Here is a 21,485-nt window from a genome sequence, read left to right as displayed (position 1 = left end):
AGTGAGATGCATTCCCTGGATCATGAGCTGGGGGGACAAGATTCAATGGCGTTTACAAGGCAAACATCTGGCTTTCAACAAATGACTTTGGACTGAAGTGGGGCTCTCAGCCAGATCTCTGCACCCATTCAGTCACAAAGGCTGGAGGAAACTGAGGCCAGATACCACAAACCCTACAAACAAAGTGCAGCAGGGTCACCTCCCTCACCCTCAGGGCTTAGACCTCTCCCACGCCCCACAGTCCCCCTTTTGTGCGTGCAAGAAATTCCAGCACTTCGCTGTTTGGTGCTGCTGTTTGTGAAGACTTTCTGTTGAATCAGTCTCTAGTTAGAAGTGGTCTCAGAGCTCTACGAAAACCTTGCATGGTCCTGGGTACTCCTGGCTGGACATGTCCATCTTCTGTTGATTCATATACTTATACCCCAGGATCTTTGCAAGATAGATGGTATTTATAAATTCAAGTTACTTGGTAAAATACATCTTCCTGCATATAGTTCCTAGAGCCATGCCTCAAGACAGACCTGCCTAAAAATGCTTAGAGCTCTCCTGCACAGAGGACCAGACATATCCTACATACATCCCACTGTCACATCCTGTATCACTGAAAACCACATTTTTAGGCTACCGAGGAATAAATTTGATCTAGAAACTGAAATAAAAGAAGGACATGGCCAAGGAAAGGGAATTCAGTAGCTCTGAAATAAAATAAGCCTTTGAGGGAATGTTTAGGTATTTCTTAAGCATTAACCATGATAAAAAAGGGAAGGAGGTGGGGAGAAGAAACACAAGCCACTGTCTTCACTTCCCTTTTTATGTATTTAAAGCTAAACACAGGCTTCATTGGATGAAGGCTAGAGCATCACTGCTTTGCAAAACTGAGCTGCTAGTTTGGGCTTAGACTCATTCTCTTTCCAGCCCCTCCAAAAAATCCTCTGGAGGCAGCTCCTTACAGTGGTAGGATGCTCCCATGAGGACATTTCTCCTTCCTTCCTATCGAGGAATGGTACCTCTAGTCTTTGCAGACTGGTCTCAGGTGCTGGAATCTCTCTCTCTGGGGGATGGATTTTTGCAGCTGTCGGCTCTGTCCATTAAAACACTGACTTGTTAATTGAACGGGGGTGGGAAATACATTTTAGATGCAACTACATAATCCTCACAGAGGAATGCCACTGAGGTCTGCCTTAGAAACTCCCTCTCTCTCTTCTAGGTTTTATTTCTTCTCATTAGATATATTCAAATACAGACTCCACAAGCCTTCATGGCTTATTAAGAAAAAAAAAAAGTTTTCAGGAACAACCAAATATAGCAGTGCAATGGCAGAAGGAACCACATCCAGCTTTTCAGAGAAGCCAGTCAAAACCTGCCACTGTCAGTGCCTTTCTCTACCTGAATTTAGCTGCCTGCAGCCACTGCTCTTCTGCTCAGCACCATGGGCGCAACCCCAGAAGCTGATCTGAGAAGCCTGTGGCTCTGCACTGGCGACATCCTGACGCGATGGAAGAACTTGCCTACGATGCACAATGTTGAATTTTCTGCATACTGCATGTTCAACAATTCCATCAGCTTCAACCAGAGTTTTGGGCACTCAGTCCTCATCAAGCCCAGGCCCTTAACTTCCCTGTGCTTTGACTGACCCAACTGTAAACTAAGTGTAATGCGATTGCACAGCCCAGTGAGCTGGTAACAGTGCTGCGAGCCGGGGGACCCTGACTCTATTCCCAGCCCTGTCATTCATCTGCTCTTCAGTGAGTCACCTCCCTCTGCCTCTGTTTCTCCATCTGTGAAGCACATATAATAATACTGGGTAAAAGTCTGAGAACTGCTTCAGCAGCTTGAAAGCCTAAGATTCACTTCTAAAAGTGCTTTAATCATATAGTAAGATAATTTTATACTGGACTACAGGGTTATATTAACATATTGCAAACACTTTTAAAAAAACCTGCCCCCCCAAACACATGAGACCCTCGCTTGGCTGTCATCACTGGGTCTTTTCAGTACCTGAAAAACTCCAGTATATCTACCACTTTTGGTACGGCGCAGCAAAGACTTCCCTTGAAAGTCAGACGTGGATATATGAGCAAAAGCAACTGTGTTTGCACATCTCAAACACTGCTCACTAGCCAAGGGGCAGCAAATGAGAAGGTGCACGCCCTTAGCACTTCACAGCTTCAGAATAAAATACATTAACCTAAACCACACCTGCTTTATATAAAAGCACCATTTTCCTTAAGTCATGAACTTTCTAGTAAAACAGTGACATTTTTAGAAGGAAGGTATCACAAAACAGCAATTAGAGGTGTACTATTTTTTACCAACATCTCAAAGGTGTTGGGAAACTTAATTGATCTGTGGAATATTCTTTGACACAACTGAGGATGTTATAAGCATTAATTGTAATCAACAGCAGCACTCAAAGGATAATGTGGGAAACACAGCAAAATGGCTTTTGCAGCTAAAACCTTAAAAAGCAGCACAGAATAGTATTGATTCTGCACTGGAGAAAGATACAGCACAGTCAATTTGCGGAAATTACCTGATGGCGTGGCTGGAGCAAAGGAGATATGAGAGAGACGTTACTCTGGGTAATACCCTGGGGAAAGGGAGGAAGCAGAGAGCAGCACTTCGTGGTGGTAAACGCTCCCTCCCTCCTCGCCTGCTGCTGCCGCAGGTACAGCGCGGGTGGCTACGAGGGAGGAGAGGCACCGGATGGAAGAGGGCAGTGCCTGCTATGGGGTGGGGTACCACAAACAGAGGACACGTTGGCCCGACATGAAAGCCGCTTGCTGTAGGTCTGAGTCACGACTATTTCATTTTAGCAGGATCTCCAGGAGCACGGCTCTGTCGGCAAAACTCCAGCAGGCGCTGACAGCCTTCTCTCCAGCCAGGTGCATCCCCCTCCCTCCCTTTACAGCCAGCTGAAGGGGGGCTTCGTCAAGAGCAAGTGAAGGAGAAACAGATGAGGATTGGATTGACATACTGCACGTGAGATGATAAGGCTTCCTCTCCCTTACGCATCTTTCTCCCCCTCCCCTAAGGTCAGTATACATGCAATCAGGTCACATTCGAAACAGTTTTCAGAGCACGCAACAAGTCTAATTTCCAGGATAACTGACCTACAATCACTCACACACAAATACAGAAATACAAACACAAATATAACTATAAATAAATGTATAAACATAAACATATATATGCAGGGATAAGGAGAGAGAGAAAGAGATTCAACTGACACCTCGCACATCGTATCTTTGAGTTTTCCACCTTTCCTGGCAGAACGTTTCTTTGGTTCAGGTTCCTGAGCGGCACCTCACCCCTGGCCTGACGGATAAGTGGGGAAACCTGCACGGTACCTTCACAAGCATTTATTTTTCTCACAACTCATGTCTTCTGCAAGACTGAGTCACACCAGGCCGTGAGAACAGAACTCAAGGACAGATTTGCTGCTCAGGAGCTACAGGAAAACAAACTGACAAGCTTAATGATGGGAAGGTTTGTTAACGCCTTTGGAGAACTATAGCATGTGAAAAAAAGCAACCCAGAATGCTTGGCTGGGAAAGGCAGGGCCATAGGGATGTAGAATAACTCTCTGATGCCCCGTGGAAGTATATTTTTTGGAACAGGCAGGATACCTGTCAGAAATTGGACAAATAAAAAAGAAATTGGTCTGTTATGGGCTCCTGTGAAGAAGCAACTGAAAAGATGGCCATAATCAATCAATAAACAGCCACCAGTTTTACTATTACAGGACAGCATGGTTTATCCTGAAAGACTTCACAGCTAAGCCCATGCACATGGACGGATTTTTCCCAGAGCCGCGAAGACCCAACGTGGCTGCATCGCCATCGCTATGACAGACCAGCACGGGGCCTGGCTTGCACGTAAGACGGGTACGCACACTCCCAGCCTAAAGTAAGCAGCACAAACCACTTCACTGTGGGCACGTCAGACACTAATTTTTATACACGAGCGGGACACACGTGCTTTCTGGAGCGGCTGAGTCAGTGCGGGTACATACACATTCCTACTGGTAGCAAGCTATGGCGTATTGAAGCAATAAGTGCAAACATATGCAACAATGAAACGCACCGCTGCTGCTGGAGGAAGACAGAATGGAAAGCTGTGCAGCGCTTGGCTGGGTGAGGCTGACTAATGACTCTAACGTTAGCGGCTGCTGATCAAGAAATCAAACACAGGGCAGTCCATCATAACCATGGCGGGTGAGGGAAGACAAGCCAGAGCCAGAGCTCAGGATACCAGACGCCTTCCTAGCTGTTCCAAAAACCAGTACGATCGTCTGCATACAGAATGCCCCCAGCTTGCTGCAATACGTAGTCAAATTCATCAGAAACCCTCTGAAATGGGATCCTTTGTTACACAGTTTGTTGCCAGATGATAAGGACGTTTTTGGGCAGTGTGTTCTCAGGAACACAAATGGAAAATGATGTGACAGACACAGCGTGTCAAAATAACAATCTGCATTTAAATCTTCACGTTAAAGACATCTTACATCTCAAATGTCAAACATGCAAAATGGATTGCCTGTTGAAGCCGATTCAGGGAACATCAATTGTTCTGATTTTCAGAGTATTAACGTGGAAAAAAAACCCCAAACTGTCTTTAAACTGTATCAGAAATCTTTACAAAATCCGACACTTTGTTCTTGCTATTTCTTCACCTTTGTTTGCACTTCAAGGCCACATCCCCTTTGTTACTTGGACCACAACAGCTGATCTGATATTTTATGGCATGTATTTGACATGACTGCCTATATGGTGCCCCACTGACTTGAGGGACAGTTCCTGCTCCTTCCCAGCAAGGCTCTGAGTAGGATCACACCACTGTTAGTGTTCAGGAAAGCAGAGGATCAGGCTTCAAATAGAAAACTTCTGAGCACAGAAGTAAGCACATCTGTTGTGTAATCCCAGAAGAAAACAGGAATTGGACTCTACTTTCTAAATGTCTCACCCAATTCTGCAAATCGATGATATTTATTCATACAATGCAAACATCAGAAATGCCAGGGCTCTGATCCTCACTGACACCAGGGTATGCATTTTTTTAACACTGAAAATCTTTAATCCCTTTGGAGATGTGGGAGGAAGTATTCAGGCACACCAACCACAAAATCAGTCATGGGCTTGTTAGTTATTAGCCTTTTCTTTTACAAAACACACACAGAGACACAAAACAAACCCGCTATTTGCTGAAGACAGTGTCAAAGGAATCCGTAAGAGGGACAGTGTCAGCAAGGACTAAAGAAACTTGCAGTTTTCAGGCTGATGAACAGTCCCGCAATCTTATGAACGCACTGAACAGACACACGGATCCAAACACCATCAATGTGGACCAGCTTGCGTGCCTGGCAAACTGGGCTGAAACAGAAATCACAGTTGCAGTACACGCTGTGGAAAGCTGGTTACAAAACCAAAGTCTATACCAAACCAACAGAGATTTTTGAAAAAGTTTGCTCACTAGTCTGATTTTCCCTTCCTTTTGAAAGTAAACCTTAAATTTTTTACAGCTAGTAAATTCCCATCATGGGTGCTTTCAAATCTCAATTTTAAGTACAGACTTCCTGATCTTTTCATCAATAACACTCACACGTTCATTCTTGCCATTATCATAATTACACTGGCATATCACTTAAAAGCCACAAAATTACATTGTATCTCTATGGCCAGGCATAACGCAACAGTACAGCCAAATGCTTTAGCATCCAGGTGCTACTGCTTCGGAGGCCCATCAGAAATCAGTGCAGGGTGGCTATAAAGTGGATGCTCTGCTCTCCTAGATCACTGCATTCAAAGCACGTGTTCCCAGGGAGACAGGTAAGCGTTCATGGTTTGACGTTGATGTCTCTGCATTTTAGGGCATGTGATTCATAATTTGCAGGAGAGATACTTATGCAATCACAACACCTCAGTGTTCCTGGTATTTGGCAGTGAGGTTTGAGTGCTCTCCTCCTTACGCTGCCTGTCTCATCTGTCTCTGGGCAGTTTATGCACTGTTGAATTGGAAGGTTTCTTCACTCGGGTTCAGAATAAAATCACTGCTCTCAGAAGCCAGCTACTGATGTGCATCAGATTTCAACACTACTCAGTGCTTGAGTTTGGACCTTATTCGCTTCTCTCAGTCCAACTCAGTGTCAGTATAACCCTGGCAAGAGCTTGAACACAAACCTGAGGAAAGCCCATGGTAAATCAGGCCCTGTATTGCTGAAAAAACCCTCTTATCCCAGTATTACAGGGATGAGCGTCCTTATTCTCTATTAAAAAGATCTGTAGTTGAACTTCCAGAAGCGTTTTGCAGATGCAGTTTCCACACTTTAGGGAGTGCATGAGTTACTACCACTGAAAATCATGTCTAAGGAACTTGCTGAGGTTTAACCTCTGAGTTCAGTCTTATCTGATATGTGATCATTGTCTCCAGAACAGAAGATCCTCAAATACTAGGACAACTCATATGAAAATTAATACAGTGATTTCACATATAAACTCGGAGTAATGAAGTGTGCAAAACCTTTCAGGAATAAAAGACTGAAACCCTGGTTTCAGGAATGAAAGCTTTGGCTGATTAATTTTCATTCATCAATAAACTATTTCTCAGGGCTGAGTGAAATAGATATGAAACACCTGCACTTTTAAAACAATGTGAGGAGAGCAGGGCATGTAATCCAGGAAAACTGATTTCCTAAGTAATTACTTTCCTGCTTATTGAGGTTTCAAGCTGAGCAAAGGGTTAGTGATGAAGGACTGTGCTGTCCTGTGATAAATAAGGTTAACGTTACTGTACAGCTCTGTTTTGCAGTCGTAGGGCATGAGAATCAACCTAAGTGCCACTTGCAACACTTGCTCAAATATGGATTGAAATATTACTCTGTGAATGAGGGATGGATCCTGTGAGATGGCCCCATCCAACCAATCCCTTTGAAATGTGAACAGTTCATCTGTGTCCCTTCACTTCCAAAAGACCGCTTGGATCCTTTCAGCTGGGTATGTTGTTTGAAGCGCTTGGATGGACTTCTCAGGATCTGACAACTCAAGCTCTACACTGGAAGGGAAGTACGTTAGCTTCTCTGCCAGAGCCTACACTGGGACCATACAATAGAGTTTTAGCTTACTTTAGGATGAAGCTGATATACATCAAAATGAAGATGACTCTAAGGTGGGAATTTGTGTCCTTCCTAAGAAATCTCAAAAAATAGGGCAGAGCAACCTAAAGTGCATACCTGGGCTTCATATTTTTAAGTATTTATTTCAATAGTTGCTAACAATAGGACTTTCACCCAACACAGAACATCTCAGAGGAGCTGTTAGACAAGCATCTGCACTGGAGATGAAATGCTAGGAGATACAAATTTTCAAATGAAGGGGAAAGCAAGCTCCTTTCTTATCAGTTCCTGTTTTCCCACTGTAACAATTCTCAAAAACACTATCACAATTCCTGAAACAGTATTTCCTTCAAAAATTCCATTTCTATAAGGTAAAATGTTCCTTTATAGAGAAAAATAGAATGACACTCTGACTATGCAGTCCAGTTTCATTTTAAAATTCACCCAGTGGGAAAACTCAGAACACGTGCAAAGTTCTCCAAAAAAAGAGCAACTCTCCGGCAAGGCAAGGCAAGGCTAACACATCTCCTACTAGTGCTGCTGGGAAGCTCTGGTTTGGGCTGATGGCCAAGAGTGCTGCCTACAGAACAAAAGTGAAGCCAGCCTCTTTTTAATCCCATACAAAATACCTTCATTTCTCATACACACAATGTTTCACTGGCTTATTACTCATCCCAGAGTCCACTGGAAAATAAGAGCACAGATGAAGAAGATCATGCTGTCCTATTAAGGGCCACAATGCCAACTTGAACCACACATTCACAACTAGAGCAGCTGTGCTTCCACGTACATTGTGGTGCAGCTCCGAGATGCGACACATGCACCCACAGCTCTGTACAGCCGTCTGGTTTCTTCGGTTTCATTTTGCTATCCCTGCACAAAGCCCATAGCCTTGCTTCGCTTAAATTCACCCTCAGCAGGCAGCTGAGATGGAAACATTGCTGGTATAAAAATGACAGCACACGGGAGATTTACCTGATGGGAGCTGACTCATCCCCTTTATCGAGCCAGTCCTGCGGTGGGATTATGTACATGCACCAGAGGCCCCAGTTATAGCCGTGGGCTGCATTGGCGTATTGCTGCACTTCAAAAGTGTTGTACTTGATATTGTCAATTGCTGGTAAGATGATCCGCTTTCGATCTTCTTTGATCCGGGTAAGTGCAGGTTCCACCCTGAGAACAATAAAAACAGCAAAATGCTTTACAGCCACCCAGTAATCCCAGGTCCCGCTTTGCAGCCTGATAAAACCAAGTTCCCTAATCCTGCGAGCAGTAACCCAGCGAGATGGCAGCCCGTAACATGGCGTCGCGGGATCGAATACAGGTCACTGCCGCACACTGAAGAGGCTGGGGCCTGGTGGGAATACTTCACGTAGCAACAGCACGTGAATTATTGCCTTTATGAGGCTGTACCAGAGTTTAACAGCACAAAATTTTACCAAACACTTTTTCTGAGGCCTGGAGACCATAATTTCATTTTGCAATGGGCAAGTGTGGAGAGACACTGTCACCAAGAGTAACTAAATGGACCCCTAATGGCTACACCACCAGGATGCCTGGTAGCGATTAAATACCTGCTCTTGCTGACAAGGCCTAAAGAACAAAACACACACCAGGACTGAATGAATCTGAAGGTTACTCAAAGGTTTTAATCTTGTTTCCTAAGGACTGACCCCATCGGATCTAGTTTGAATGACAAGTGTGGCTGCATTACGCCTTCTAAAACCTCTTTGGTGATGAGAAGATTTCAATTGCCAGATGGTGCAAAAGCAGCGAGCTGCAGGAAATGTGCCATCATTTCAAAAGCCTTTAAAACATCAATGTGCTTTCAACAGAAGCTACATCCCAAAGTGTTTCAGTAAAGTAAAAAGCTTCAGTGCAAACATTCATTTCTGACCAAGGTAGTCTGAAGTTGCTATGAATTTACAGACAAACTGCTCCAAAGAGGGAGCAGACTTACAGAAGGGTGGAAAGCACTTCTCAAAGCAGTATTAGAAACAGCCACCGGTTCACTCCTTTGTAAATGTGTTTCCTCTTGAAATAAGCTTTGAAGATTTTGCAGAGCTCTCACACGTGTCTTTAAGGGAATGGTGGTTTGCTGCGATTCACAGAGGTAGCAGGATTTGAACCCTGATCTTTTCTCATTATTCTTTTGTTGTTCGTTAAAAGGCAATTGTTCCTTTCTGGTTTCAAGATTGTTACCTTATATTTTGTTTGTTATCTTATGTTTAGTTTGTTATCGTGTATTTTCTTGTGTAGGCCAACAGAAATGGCCACATTATGAAATTAATTCAACCTCCATTTTCAATCTTCACTGCCTCAATCTGAACTATCATTAATTTTCTGGTCTCTTCTGCAAGAAGACAGCATGTTCTCTGTACTTGAATATGGCCAGCATATTTGTCTTTTATGTACACAGACTCCATATTGCTTACATAAGGACGTGTAGTGCTTGCTTTCCCTTCTTTTTACCTCTCCCACATCAGTAAAAAGAGACAGATTCGGTGAAACCCATGAGTATTAATGATGAGCTACTTACTGCAAATAAACCATCACAAAACAATGTAAAATAACAGCATAACTGACAAAAAGACAAGGTGTCACAGCATTTCATTTGGAGAGAACTCAGAAAGTTAAACTAGTTTTATTTGGATTCCTCTAGAAAAACGACATTTGAATTTATCAGCTGGATGCCAATAACACAGAGCATGGAAGTCTTAATAAAAGACAAGCATGGTGGGAAGAGAAGAATGACATCGCAAGCTGCAGAAATTCCCCCTGGCGAGGAAGGTTATGACAGAGATGTTCATCTCATATGCAACATGTATTGTTTTGTTACTCTACTAGATTTATTCTGGGAATAAATCAATGCATCCCCCATGACTGGAATGGCCTGAGGTCTCTTTTACTACTGCCTGCCACCTGCAATTTTTGGTGCAGTATTTCCATTGTCAAAGCCCAGTCCTGCAAGGTACCAAAGGCCTCCACAGAAGCATGAAAGTGCATCAGCCCAGAGGAGGTACAGCGATTTCAGCTCAGGTTGTTAAGTACCTTTTTGGCTTTAAAATATTTCCTTACTCAGCAGGATCATATGTTGCTTCTTTTTCCCTTTTTTTTTTTTTCTGCATGGCATTTAAAGAACTGCACCCCAGACTCAAAGGATTTTTTTTTTTTTTTTCTGTGGGAGAGGCAAGAAACAACTGAGAGAGATTCAGGACAGTGCAGTACATAATTCAGAATGCCAATTCGTATGGTCGTTAGGCCACACTCATGCACTCACATAAAAAGCCAATGTGACCTACCAAATCAGGATAAGCCACTTCTGTTATTAATACGAGATTATGCTTATGAGATTAACTGTTTTAAAAACTAGTGGGTGGACGGCAGAAAAACTTGCAACTGCAATAAAGCAGGGAAGATTGCAGAAAAGATGAATCTGCTCTGTTCTTTCCATAACATTATCTCTGCTTATCAGCCTAGAAGCAGCACAAGAAAATACAGCAGAACCACAGAGATGTCAGCCAGACACCCCTCTCCTGTCACGAATCAGGTGCCTCCACGCATGGCTGTGGTAATCCCTGTGCATAATATCAGCAGGAGGCTCTCCCGCTCCCTTCTGGCCTCTGAAACAAAGGTTTTCAAAATGCCAAACACCACGTATAGATGTCAGTAATGAGAGGCCACTGGCTGTTTGACTGGAAGAAGAATCCTCCTCTTTGCAGTTGTGGAGAAAAAAAATTGCCTTGGAACCGGTCACTGTCCATGCAGAGCACTTGCAGCAGAAGCCTCATCACAAAACTGACTCTGAGTTCCCTTGCAAACCAAACACCACCCTGGGAGGTGGCCCACTCCCGAAGCCTTTGGGCATTGCTTCAACAAATTTGGTGCAGCGGGGAAGTCACAGAGCAGAGGGTCACACCCTCCAGTGAGATCTGGTGCACATCACAGGACACACTCACAACCAGTGACTCCCATAGCATGCACAAATTTATTATGTTTGGGCCCGATTTCCAGATCTGCCCTGCAAAGCAGGAAAACTGACTGCATGCCTGCTGAAGCAGAAATCTGTCAATGGGTTTCCTTCGTAAGAATCAAATTCCATCATTCACTACCATCTCATTCTGGAAAGAGGTCTTTGACAAGCAAGGAAAGACTGGGACTTTCTAAAACTATTTTTATCTCTCTTGATTAGAGTTCTTTGGTCACCAAATCCTCAAGTCCTCAATTATTGGGATGTTTATGTTGATATAAAGCAAGACCATTTAACCATCACACTCAAAACTACCCTGAAGTTCCCATGTTCCTTCTACAGTTCCTCCTTGGGTGCTCATTTTGCAAGTATTTTACTTTGAAGGGTAGATTGAGATCGTGTAATGAAAAAGCTGAAAGAGAGAAGGAATTCTTCTCCCTTAATGTCAGATGTCTGCAATAGACCCCCCACATCCAAGGTAATTGCCTCAAACTTTCATTCTCAGCAGAGAGGCAGAGGCTGGCACTTTTATATTAAGATGCTTCTCATAATAATGTAGACACTGAAAATAGGTGAGATTAATAATGTTCCAGAGGACCCTATTTTGAATATAAAGGGAATTTAGCCTGCTACTTTGCAAGGCAGTTTAAAATTGGACTGTTGAAGTGAATCCCCAATAATGGTTAGAGAAAAAATGTGAAGAAAATATTTAACAGTCACTCTGATTTTCAGCCCTCAAACATATTTGTGATTGTGTTTATTTCATACTTGAGCCTTGGAAATGCTAATCTGAGTCCTCATTTTTTTCATAACAAGAAGAACAATCTATTCCCAGCTCTGGTGCTGCTGTCACACCAGCCATCACCAAACTACTCCCGTCACTCTACAGTTGACTGAATTCCTGTGTTTCTCCAGTTGCATGGCTTACATTTATTACCTCCTGACTTGGTGCTTTGCATCTGAATGGCACAAAGAGGGATCTCTGGAGTGTGATTCAACAGTTGGATCAAAATACATGATGAAATTTCATTAATCTCTATCAATCTATTAATTTGAAATCTCAGATTTTGAACTTTCACGAAATCTGAGACATCTGAAAGCTGCTCACGTGATGGAAGTTCTGTTTCAGTCTTCTGCACTCAAGAAATGCAAATGTTGAAGATACTACTACTCCAGCAAGTGTTGCTATCTCTACCCTCAGGTTACAGATGAAGTAAAATGCCATGCCAAGGTTGTAGATTGAATTGGTATGAAAGCAACTCCTGGAACTTCATTTTCTTGATCCCCCCAGTGGAGGTCACTTTCTTCCTCTGTCTGTATCCACATGTGTGGAAACCACATTCCTGCAGGATGTGGGCATTGGAAAGGTTCTGGATCTGAACAGGCTGCACATTTATCAAACTTCCAAAATATGTTCACACCCACAGGTAAGAGAGGAGGCTCCGAGTCACAGATGGAAAGAGAAACTCCAGTGCAGAGCTGACTCAGAATGGAGTGCCCTTTAATTAAACATTGTACACCTGTGAGATTTCACAGCTTGTCCTGCCCAATCAGGGACAGCAGAAATAGCAATGGGGTATTCAGACGCCAAGCCCTAGCTCATCTCAGTATGATCTACAGGAACATTCAAATCCCAGATTCCACCAATGCCTTCTGCACCACCGACACTGCTCGTGCTGTTTTTTCCGCCTGCCAAGATCCCAAGGTAATGGCCAATGAAGAAGGACTATAAGCTTGAACAGGGCTGGGCAATGGACTGTGTTTACATTGCTTGTCTTAGGTAATCCATGAAATAGGAGGGGGGTTTTATTGCTAGTAATTGCTAGCAAAGCCCAGCCTCGGAGTAGCTCTATTAGGCTCAACAGACTTACACAGTGTCTTTGTCTCTGTAAGCTGAGCTACACATTCATCAAATCCTTTGTCAACTTTGCTGGTAATTCTGGCTTTGTCTAATTGCTTCAGGTTTTTGAAAGGATTATAATTAAATCTTTCCTAGTAATTTCTAATTTTTTTTCCTAATTTTAAGCTGCTACATTATTATGTAGATTTACTCATCCTCTTTATAGACACCAGTGTTCTTTCCCTGTTTTTGGTTTTTGTTCCCTTGTCTTGTTTTTTCCACTGTGCATCTGCAGAAGTCAAGTGCTTCTGGCAGCTCCTGGGACTAAAAGGATGGAGTGGAAGAGGTTGCTGAAGTCCAAGTATGTTTAACATGCTATGCTGATGAGCTGCAATATGTTGTCTGAGTATTTCCTTTCCACATGGCCACTGCTGGCAGTGAGGCAGGATTCAGCCCTGCCTGATTAGGTACATAAGCCAGATGTGAATTTTGAGATTCACCTCTATTTTTCACAGATGCAAAAATATTAGGTTCCTAGTTCGTATCTGAGTCAACGTACTTTATGGGCACAGAGTAGCATATATTGTTAGCAAGTTATTTACTGGAGTGAGAGAAAAAATTCTCTCAGGCATATTCATAGACGTGATGGATTTCAGTAAACTAAATATAATCAAAAGATTCAGCTTTAAAGACAGTGCTTCATATCATCCAGTCCTTTTTTCCACCTAATAAAAAACAAGCAGACAATTTGGAGTGCAATTTGAGTGACATAAGAAGTTCCACCCTTCTATTCTCTCTAAAAATATGTATTTGTCAGTGTCCTCCTCTCTCTCTCAATAGATTGCTGGTGAATGGTTAAAGCCAGAAGAGAAAGGACAGTAAATTTAGTTCTCTTATGGACTCCACTAGGCTAAAGGGTATTTTCACCTGGGTTTTATTTCTCTGATGCAGTCCCAGACATCTAGTAACACACTGCTGAAGTCTCATTCCCAGGACTCAGCCCTGTGATTGACAGTGCTTGGTTGAAACTCCACAAAGCACATCACTGCCCCATGACAGGCACAAGGACGTGCTGGGAGGAACATCCACAGCAGGTGACGACTCCTTACAGAAACTCTCTTGGGAATTTGGGGAAGGAATCTCTAATCAGGAGCAAATTCACAACAAAAGGATGAGTCGATTTGTCAAAGACTGTTGAGCATATTGCTAAACATAGCACATGCATTTCATGCGTTTAAGGCTTTTGCCTACCAGTGGGGCAATTTCTGGATTAACGCTGGATTTTCCAAGGTGTTGAGCACCCATGACGACTTCAGTGGGAGCTCCAGCAATGCCAGTACTGTAAGCCTCAAAGAATAAGTGCTCTCAAGATAAATATTAGAGTTAGGAAAAGAGCTGGAAGGCAGAATTTAACCCGGAGTATAGAATAAGCCTGTAAGAAGATTGAGAGCAAAGGCAGGGGTGATACTGTGATCACACAGGCTTCTCTAGTCCCATTGTAAGTCTATCACTGAACATATATGCATTCTGTAATATTGGGCCAATTCAGAGCAGCTAAAACCCCATGGGAAACCACAGCAAACAAAAATTTTGTGCTGTTTTACATCCTTATCAGATTGCCGGAGACTTCATGCCAATGGGGAAGTCTGGTTTTTCACAACACTAAAAAGAACAGCTTCTTCCAGATAAAAAACAGATAAAAACAAGTTAGTAATGAGCTCCTCAGCACACATGATTATATAATTCACCTTTTTAAATATGTAAAAACACCTGCTGACTTCAAGCAGACTTTTAAAAAGGCACAACATCGGAATAAACGTATGCGATCTAAGAGAAACCACATGCACGCCGCAGGCCAGATCATCTGCTGTCCAACTCTTCTACTGCAATGGACTTCACAACTTCAGGGATGCTTTGCTAACATGCATCATCTGAGGAGCGGACCCACAATACTTTTCAGTTCTTAAATGGACTGATTGTACTAGGCATTTGTCAATAACTCCCTTTTTACCCACCGCCCCTCCAAATGTCACTTTTTCTGAGTTTGTCCAAAAGTAAATCCTTTCCTAAATGACAAGAATTGCATTGGGAATGTCTCTCTCAAATTCTGCCCCATCCCAACTGGGTACCCAGATACCTTCACCTCTGGGTTCTTTTGAAATAAATGTGCCTTTTTTTCCTCTTTACCATCACCATTCTAATTCTTATTCCAGTAAAAAATGAAGAGCTAACATTGAAAAATCCAACCTTTTTTCCCCCCTTTCACAAATCAGAACTTTTTTTTTTTTTCTTGCAAGTACTTAATGAAGAGTCTTTGTAAGGCATAAATGAAAGACAGCAAGGTCTCATCTGCTAGATTTTATGGCTTAGAAGGTTTAACACCATACTTTACTCTGACCGTACCACTGTCAGGTACCATGAAGTAAAAACTTAACACAGAAATGTAAGAAAAAGATCTGTGTAAATGGAAAGCTTATTTTGCATGTGATTTTATACACTACCTCACATTTCACTGACAATACACATTTATCAGATGCAGAGAAGCAGATCTACTGACACACATAATTCTTCACTGAGACCAACTGAGGAATATTTCATGCAGAATGCCTTTCCTGTAAATAAGTGTTCAGAGAACCAAAAAAAAAAAAAAAAAAAAATTCATACTCCTTTCCTCAGTCTCTAAGAGGAGAGAGAAATTCCCCATCTGTTCTACCTGACATCTCTATCAGCACTCCTGTGTGCCCGGGGAGGTTTCAGACCTGCAGCCCCCAGCCAGAGTGGAGCGAACGCGGCATGAACGAATGCTGGAGAGTTAAAGATCAGCTCTTTGGCTGCCAAATCTGAATAGCTCTTTTCTGCACCACTGAAAAGCAATGAAGATGCTTCAATGAACACTCTAGGTTGTTTAGGTAGATGAATAGTTGAAGTTGCTTTTTGGCATGTCCTCTGTATGCAAGCTGGCACTGTCTCATGAATCTGAAAGGCCCACATGTCTCATGTTGCACGCTTCCCTCTTCACTCAGATAATATTAGTTCATTTCTCCTATCTAGAACATGTATTCTATTAACTTACCAAATTAATCCTAAGTGATGGTAGAGGCTTTGGATGAGAAAAAAGTCCTTTAATAAACACATGTCCTTTCCTTTGCATAAAAAAAACTTCCCAGGTCAAACTCGGCGTGGTACCAGGGATGCTGCAATGAACCATGTCCTGAGCAGGAGTGATAGGTGTGAACCCTCCAGAGCGGAGGGCTGCAAATGTAATTTCACTCTCACCTTCAGCACTTCTCTCACTAGAAGGAAAGAACCACCTGGACCTTGCCAGGTCCCCAAAGAGCCACCTGAGCTTGAACAGAGGAAACTGGGAGTTTACCTGCTGGTAGAGTTTGGCTGCCAGTACACTGCATGAAAGTATTAACGAGGGAATTTTCAGGCGATCCAAGACCTTGTGGCTTTGCCTTACAAAAGCATTAACCATGCCTCTGTACTTGGGATAACCAAAGCCAGCAGAAGATTAGGAGGAAATCAAGTTCCTTTCTCCTTTACACACTTTCTCGAGAATCCACTGCTTACAGCCAACATAGCAAATTGCGCTACATACTACAGTATAAAATAGCATCTGCAGCGTATTATCCATAGACCTGGGGATCTTGATCTTTAGCTCTTCTTCTTAGTTCTTTAAAATGCCAGTTTTCTATATGTTTAAAACACTGCCAACTTCAGGGATAATCCATAATGATGGGCTCTGTGTGGCACAGTCTGATGGATACTCGGCTTATATTTCAGGTCCTCTTTCTCCTGTCAGGCTGGCTGGCTCGCTCTCTCTGGTATATTGAAATCTTTTGATGAAATCCTCTTACTCCACTGCTTCCTTATTGATACTCCCCCTTTGTCCGGCAAAATTTTAATTACTACAGTACTGCATAACTCCATTCAGTGTTCCAGTACTACCTCTGTGATAGGAGCAAAAGCAATTCCTAAGATAGAATACCAGTATAATACTCTATCATTATGTCTTCTTTTATGGCTCCTAGCACCTTCTTTACGGCTACTAATATATTGTGGTCTCTGCCTTTCACTTACTGATTTCTGCTCTCCTTTACTGAATGTGTCCTTTTTCTCACCCAGAGAATTAACACCCCATCTCCGCTATCTCTCTTTCCTGCTCCCACTTATAATGTAGCGAAGTTCTCTTCTCCTTGTCATGTTATTCTTTCCCATCTCTCAAAGAGAGGAGTCTATATAATGCTTTACATCTTCTGCAACACAATTAGCAGCCAGGATGCAATGGTCTGTAGTCAGTGTTACTGTGTGTTGCTTAACGCACAGTGGGTGGACCTAATACAAAAGAGCAAGAATGGTGAAATCTTCAGAGGACTGAAGGGAAAACTGAATTATACAAGCTAGAATATACCCTCAGAGAGGAATGTACAGGAGCTTTTCACACCTATTGGTTCTGCTGGGTTGCTGACTCTAGATGCTGACCCCTATTGACATTAAGCAACCATTAAAAATTGACAAGGTTCTACTGCAGGACAGGTAGAATTTTACATATGAACTGTACACATACATTATTGTGTAAATTTAATTTAAAATTCCATTTGAGAATTAATAGTAATGGCTTCCCTTTCAGCTAGTCCTCTCCACTTTTGCTCTCACGGCAGCAGTATTGACTCACACCACCAAAAGCCTTAAGGGGAACAGGTCAGTAGAAAATCTCTGCTCTGCACTAATACATTTCAACACCTGAGAAGGAAAAAAGCAGCAATTAAGCACAGCAAAATAAATAATTCAATAGTTAATTTGACCTGCCAGGTTGTAGAGTATTTTTTTATATCCCTCCAGATTGTATTTTAGTTTAGAAGAAGTGTCCCTGGAGAGTAACGCTGTGAGAGCCTGTAAAATGCTGTAGTGCGATATGAGGCAAAAGCTCGCCTATAAATGGGGCAACTATTGTTTAAGGAAAAGGTTTTTTGTTGTCAGAGTGCTGCATATTTCATGAGAAAGTGATGAAGTCCTTTTCTGATTCTTTATGAATTAATCTGCCAACTGATTAGGCAGGTAAAGCAGCCATAGATTGGAAGACTAAAATTGCACTGCAGGTGCTTGACTTTCAGATGGAACACAAACCAAATAGAAAGCTAATGCTCTTTTCTGTGGTAAAGGAATTGGCTTCTTTTTAATTGCCTCACAAATAATCTATAGACAGTCTTGAGTGGGAGCAATCCATGTGGCCTCTGAATACATGAATATACATTGAAAAAGGGGCGGGGGGGGAAGTATTTGTGCAAGATGAGACTTAGTAGGAGAATAGAACAGTAGTAGTTTAATACGATACTCCCGTGTGACTACCAAGTTTATAGGGTTATGGAGTAGGGTGATGTTAACCTGGTGGGAAAAAATAAAGCAGTCCAGATGGAAGGACTTCCAGTCCCTCCTAGTAAAAGAAGATGAGATGAAAATTGAGATGACAGGCAACCGCATGTGCACAGGTGGACAGAATTAAAACTAGGAGGAAACAGATAGAACAAGGTTTGAGATGGCTGTCAGCAGCCCAAAGATTGAGGGGAACAACAGGAGAAGCACCAGAAGGGAACACTCTGAGCCTCCACGTGTGGCTCTGAAACAAAGGGATACGTGATGCTTCTGGTGCACGTTTGCTATTCTCATTCATCCTCTGCGGCTACTCCAGAAGCCAAGTGGTCTCAAAGCAGCTGCACAGACTGGCTCAGCAGTATTCCTGAGACTTAAAGGCACTTGTTGAAAGGAGAGTACACCAGGGAGGATGCAGCAAATGCAAACACTTTTTATCTCAGATATACACACTCTCTCAATTACTGAGTAGTCTAGATTCTTGCCATGCTGATTTCAACCCCTTCTGACATCAATGCAAAGCAGTAAGGTTATAAAAATCCCAGACAAACCCAAAAGCAACCACAAAACCTTTTCCTGCTGACTGACACCGTTGCCTAGCTTCTCTGGGTAGAGTACATAAGTGAGATCTCAATGTCCTTTAGAGAAGTGGTAACAAAACTCTCTGCAAGGCTCAGAAAACTGTAGCTTGGGCAGGACAAGCACTGGAGACAGCACCCAGAGCTCTCCCCAGCCCTCAGTTCTGTCCAGTAGCTGATATTACCCTACATGAACATTTGTAGTGATTTGAAAGATCTAGTTGCTTTAAAAGTAAATTAATAAATTAAACCAGCTCTTAAGCTTCAAGAGAATTACTACAACTGCTATTATAGTCTTCCATAGTCCTGGGGAAAAAAATGGGGTGAGCATAAACCAGAGACTTATTTTATTGCATCTTCCATTTTATAAAGATATTCAGGAACATATAAAAATAAACACTCCACTCCTTTGCAATTGAGTTTCCTCTCTGGTTGCAAGTTCAACTATTTTTAGTTTTAATTTGGGGATATCTCCCAGAACTGCAGAGCATAATCAGCTCCACCATAACCCTGCATCATCATTATCAAATACCAGACTATCTTTGGAAAATACACGTTTTACATACTGAAGGTCCCAGCAGCCCTTTTTCAGCTGACTGTACCTATCAGTTCCTTCAGTCCCGACTTCCAGTAATGCCAAATATTGGCCACGAAGTAGTGCTACAAAGATTTACACCAACTGCAGATCTGGCCCATTAAGCCCAAAACTGTGCTTGCCACAGTCAATACTGCTCCCTTGCAAAACAAAGGGGATGAGGAAAGGCGCGCTAATTTCAAGCCCCATTAAAAATGCAGGAAATAATTCAATGTTTCCCTCAAATGTAAATGCAAGAAAATTTATGAGGAAATCAGATTGGCATTCAAGTTTCTAAGAAGAAATGATAGAAAATGAGAAGGAGATTTAAAAGAAGTACTTGAAAGCATGCATCTGCCTCCAGCCCAGAGCCTCCTTAATGGTGCCTCCCCATTTGACTGCTTTGGAGGTTTCGTATTCATGGCGGTTTAAATTACTTCTGTCTCCACTGAGCTGTACTAGAGCAGGCACAACAGCTTTTTTATGGATCTTGCAGCCATTGCAGAAGATTGTCGGCAATGTTGCAATAATCAAGAATATTATTCAAGAGTAATTGCTAATGTGATAACACCAGCCTACAGCCGTCTCATCCCTACAGTTTTTCAGCTTCCCTGCTGCTGAGCAAATCTCTTTCACAGCCTTTGAGGCACAGCGTAACAGAACCGCTCGCCCTGTGGGCATTGCCAACAACTTACCAGCCAATGTTGAATTCAACGTGAGCGTCAAAGAATCCGACGACAGGAGAGGTTGCTGCCTTCCAGCCTTGGATTCTGGCTCGAATCAGTCCTTCTCGTTTGTTATTGCGCACTATTTTCACCAGACCTGGGTATCGTTTATTGACATACTGGTCCAGATTAAATTTTAGCTCAACTGCAGGACAAAAAAACCCCCACAAATATTCAGAATGAGAAAAGGCCTGCAATGTTGTCTTTTACTTTGATTCATTCTGCAACAGAAAGGGAAAGAAATCCTTAAATATTCCTAAACTCTTCGTCAGTCTCACAGATACAAACACCAAGCACCTCAGCTGTGGCGTGGATCAGTTCCAGGGGTATCAGCTCAAAGAAATTCTCCGCACATCAGAGCAGTTACTGTTAGACTTGCACGGATTTAATATGGCCTGATGGATCTGAGTATTGTTTTGAAGAGGTAGTCTGTCTCAATATTTTTAAATAATTACTGTTCTAATTCTCTGATGATTTGCATTAGGTTACAACTGGCCGCTGGAGGAGCAATTCTGACCTTACAGCAGTGTAACATGGGAGACTGGTGACTTTTTGTTCTGATTTATGCTATTCAGTAAGAGTTTGAAAAATAACCTCAATGGATTTAGGGTCAAGACCTAATTCAGATCAGAATTAATTTCCCTTAATTTTAAGGGTTTTCCCTTAAATATAATTAAGATTCCTCAATGCCAGGCTTCTTCCCCATTGAACTAAATGAATATTGAAGATTTTAGACAGATGACTTCTCTTTTGTTCCTTTTCAGGCATTCAACCACAGATGGAGCAGAACTCATTCACTCCTTTATTCAGCTTCATTTCAATAGGCTTATAAACTGGCAAATTACCAAAATGGTCTCTGTATTTTTTTAAATCAATCTAGTTTGGTAATTCATTTACACTGCAACTTATTCATAATGAGGCTTTTACTCAAATATATCTATTAGGAAAACTAGTAGAAGCTTCCAGGACATTAGAAGCCTCATTCTTCTGATCTATATTACACAGTAGAATCATTATCACTGGAATCAAAGACCTGATAAATCTCCCGTTATCTAGAAGAATGACAGAGAAAAGCCATATAAGAGTTCACTGAGAAACAATGAGTCCAGTTCTCCTCTGTATTACATTTACTCAAACATTCTGCAATCTCACATAATTACTCCACAGGTTACACTGCTGTAACTGAAAGCAGAATTGGACAAAAGGTTTCTTAAATCTATAGGTTTTGGAACTTATTTTTGTTTTAGTGTTTTGTTCTCTCAACCCTTTTCTCTCCTCAGGGATCCTGAAGAGGAACAGCAACTTAAAACTGAA

The 21,485-nt window shown here is 42.2% G+C and overlaps 1 protein-coding gene across 1 annotated transcript in view; it reads right to left on the bottom strand.

Moving 5' to 3' along the window:
* GALNT9 (polypeptide N-acetylgalactosaminyltransferase 9) overlaps positions 1-21,485 on the bottom strand; it is a 158,203-nt gene that overhangs the window by 80,971 nt on the left and 55,747 nt on the right. The window contains exons 4-5 of the mRNA XM_054844821.1: positions 20,142-20,316; positions 8,087-8,284 (exon numbers count right to left, since the gene is read on the bottom strand). Coding sequence (XP_054700796.1) covers positions 8,087-8,284; positions 20,142-20,316 — 373 coding nt within the window. The remainder of the gene's footprint in view (positions 1-8,086; positions 8,285-20,141; positions 20,317-21,485) is intronic.

Source organism: Grus americana, chromosome 16 (genome assembly GCF_028858705.1).
Source record: "Grus americana isolate bGruAme1 chromosome 16, bGruAme1.mat, whole genome shotgun sequence".
Lineage (NCBI taxonomy): Eukaryota > Metazoa > Chordata > Aves > Gruiformes > Gruidae > Grus > Grus americana.
This window is presented reverse-complemented; position numbering and strand designations above follow the sequence as displayed.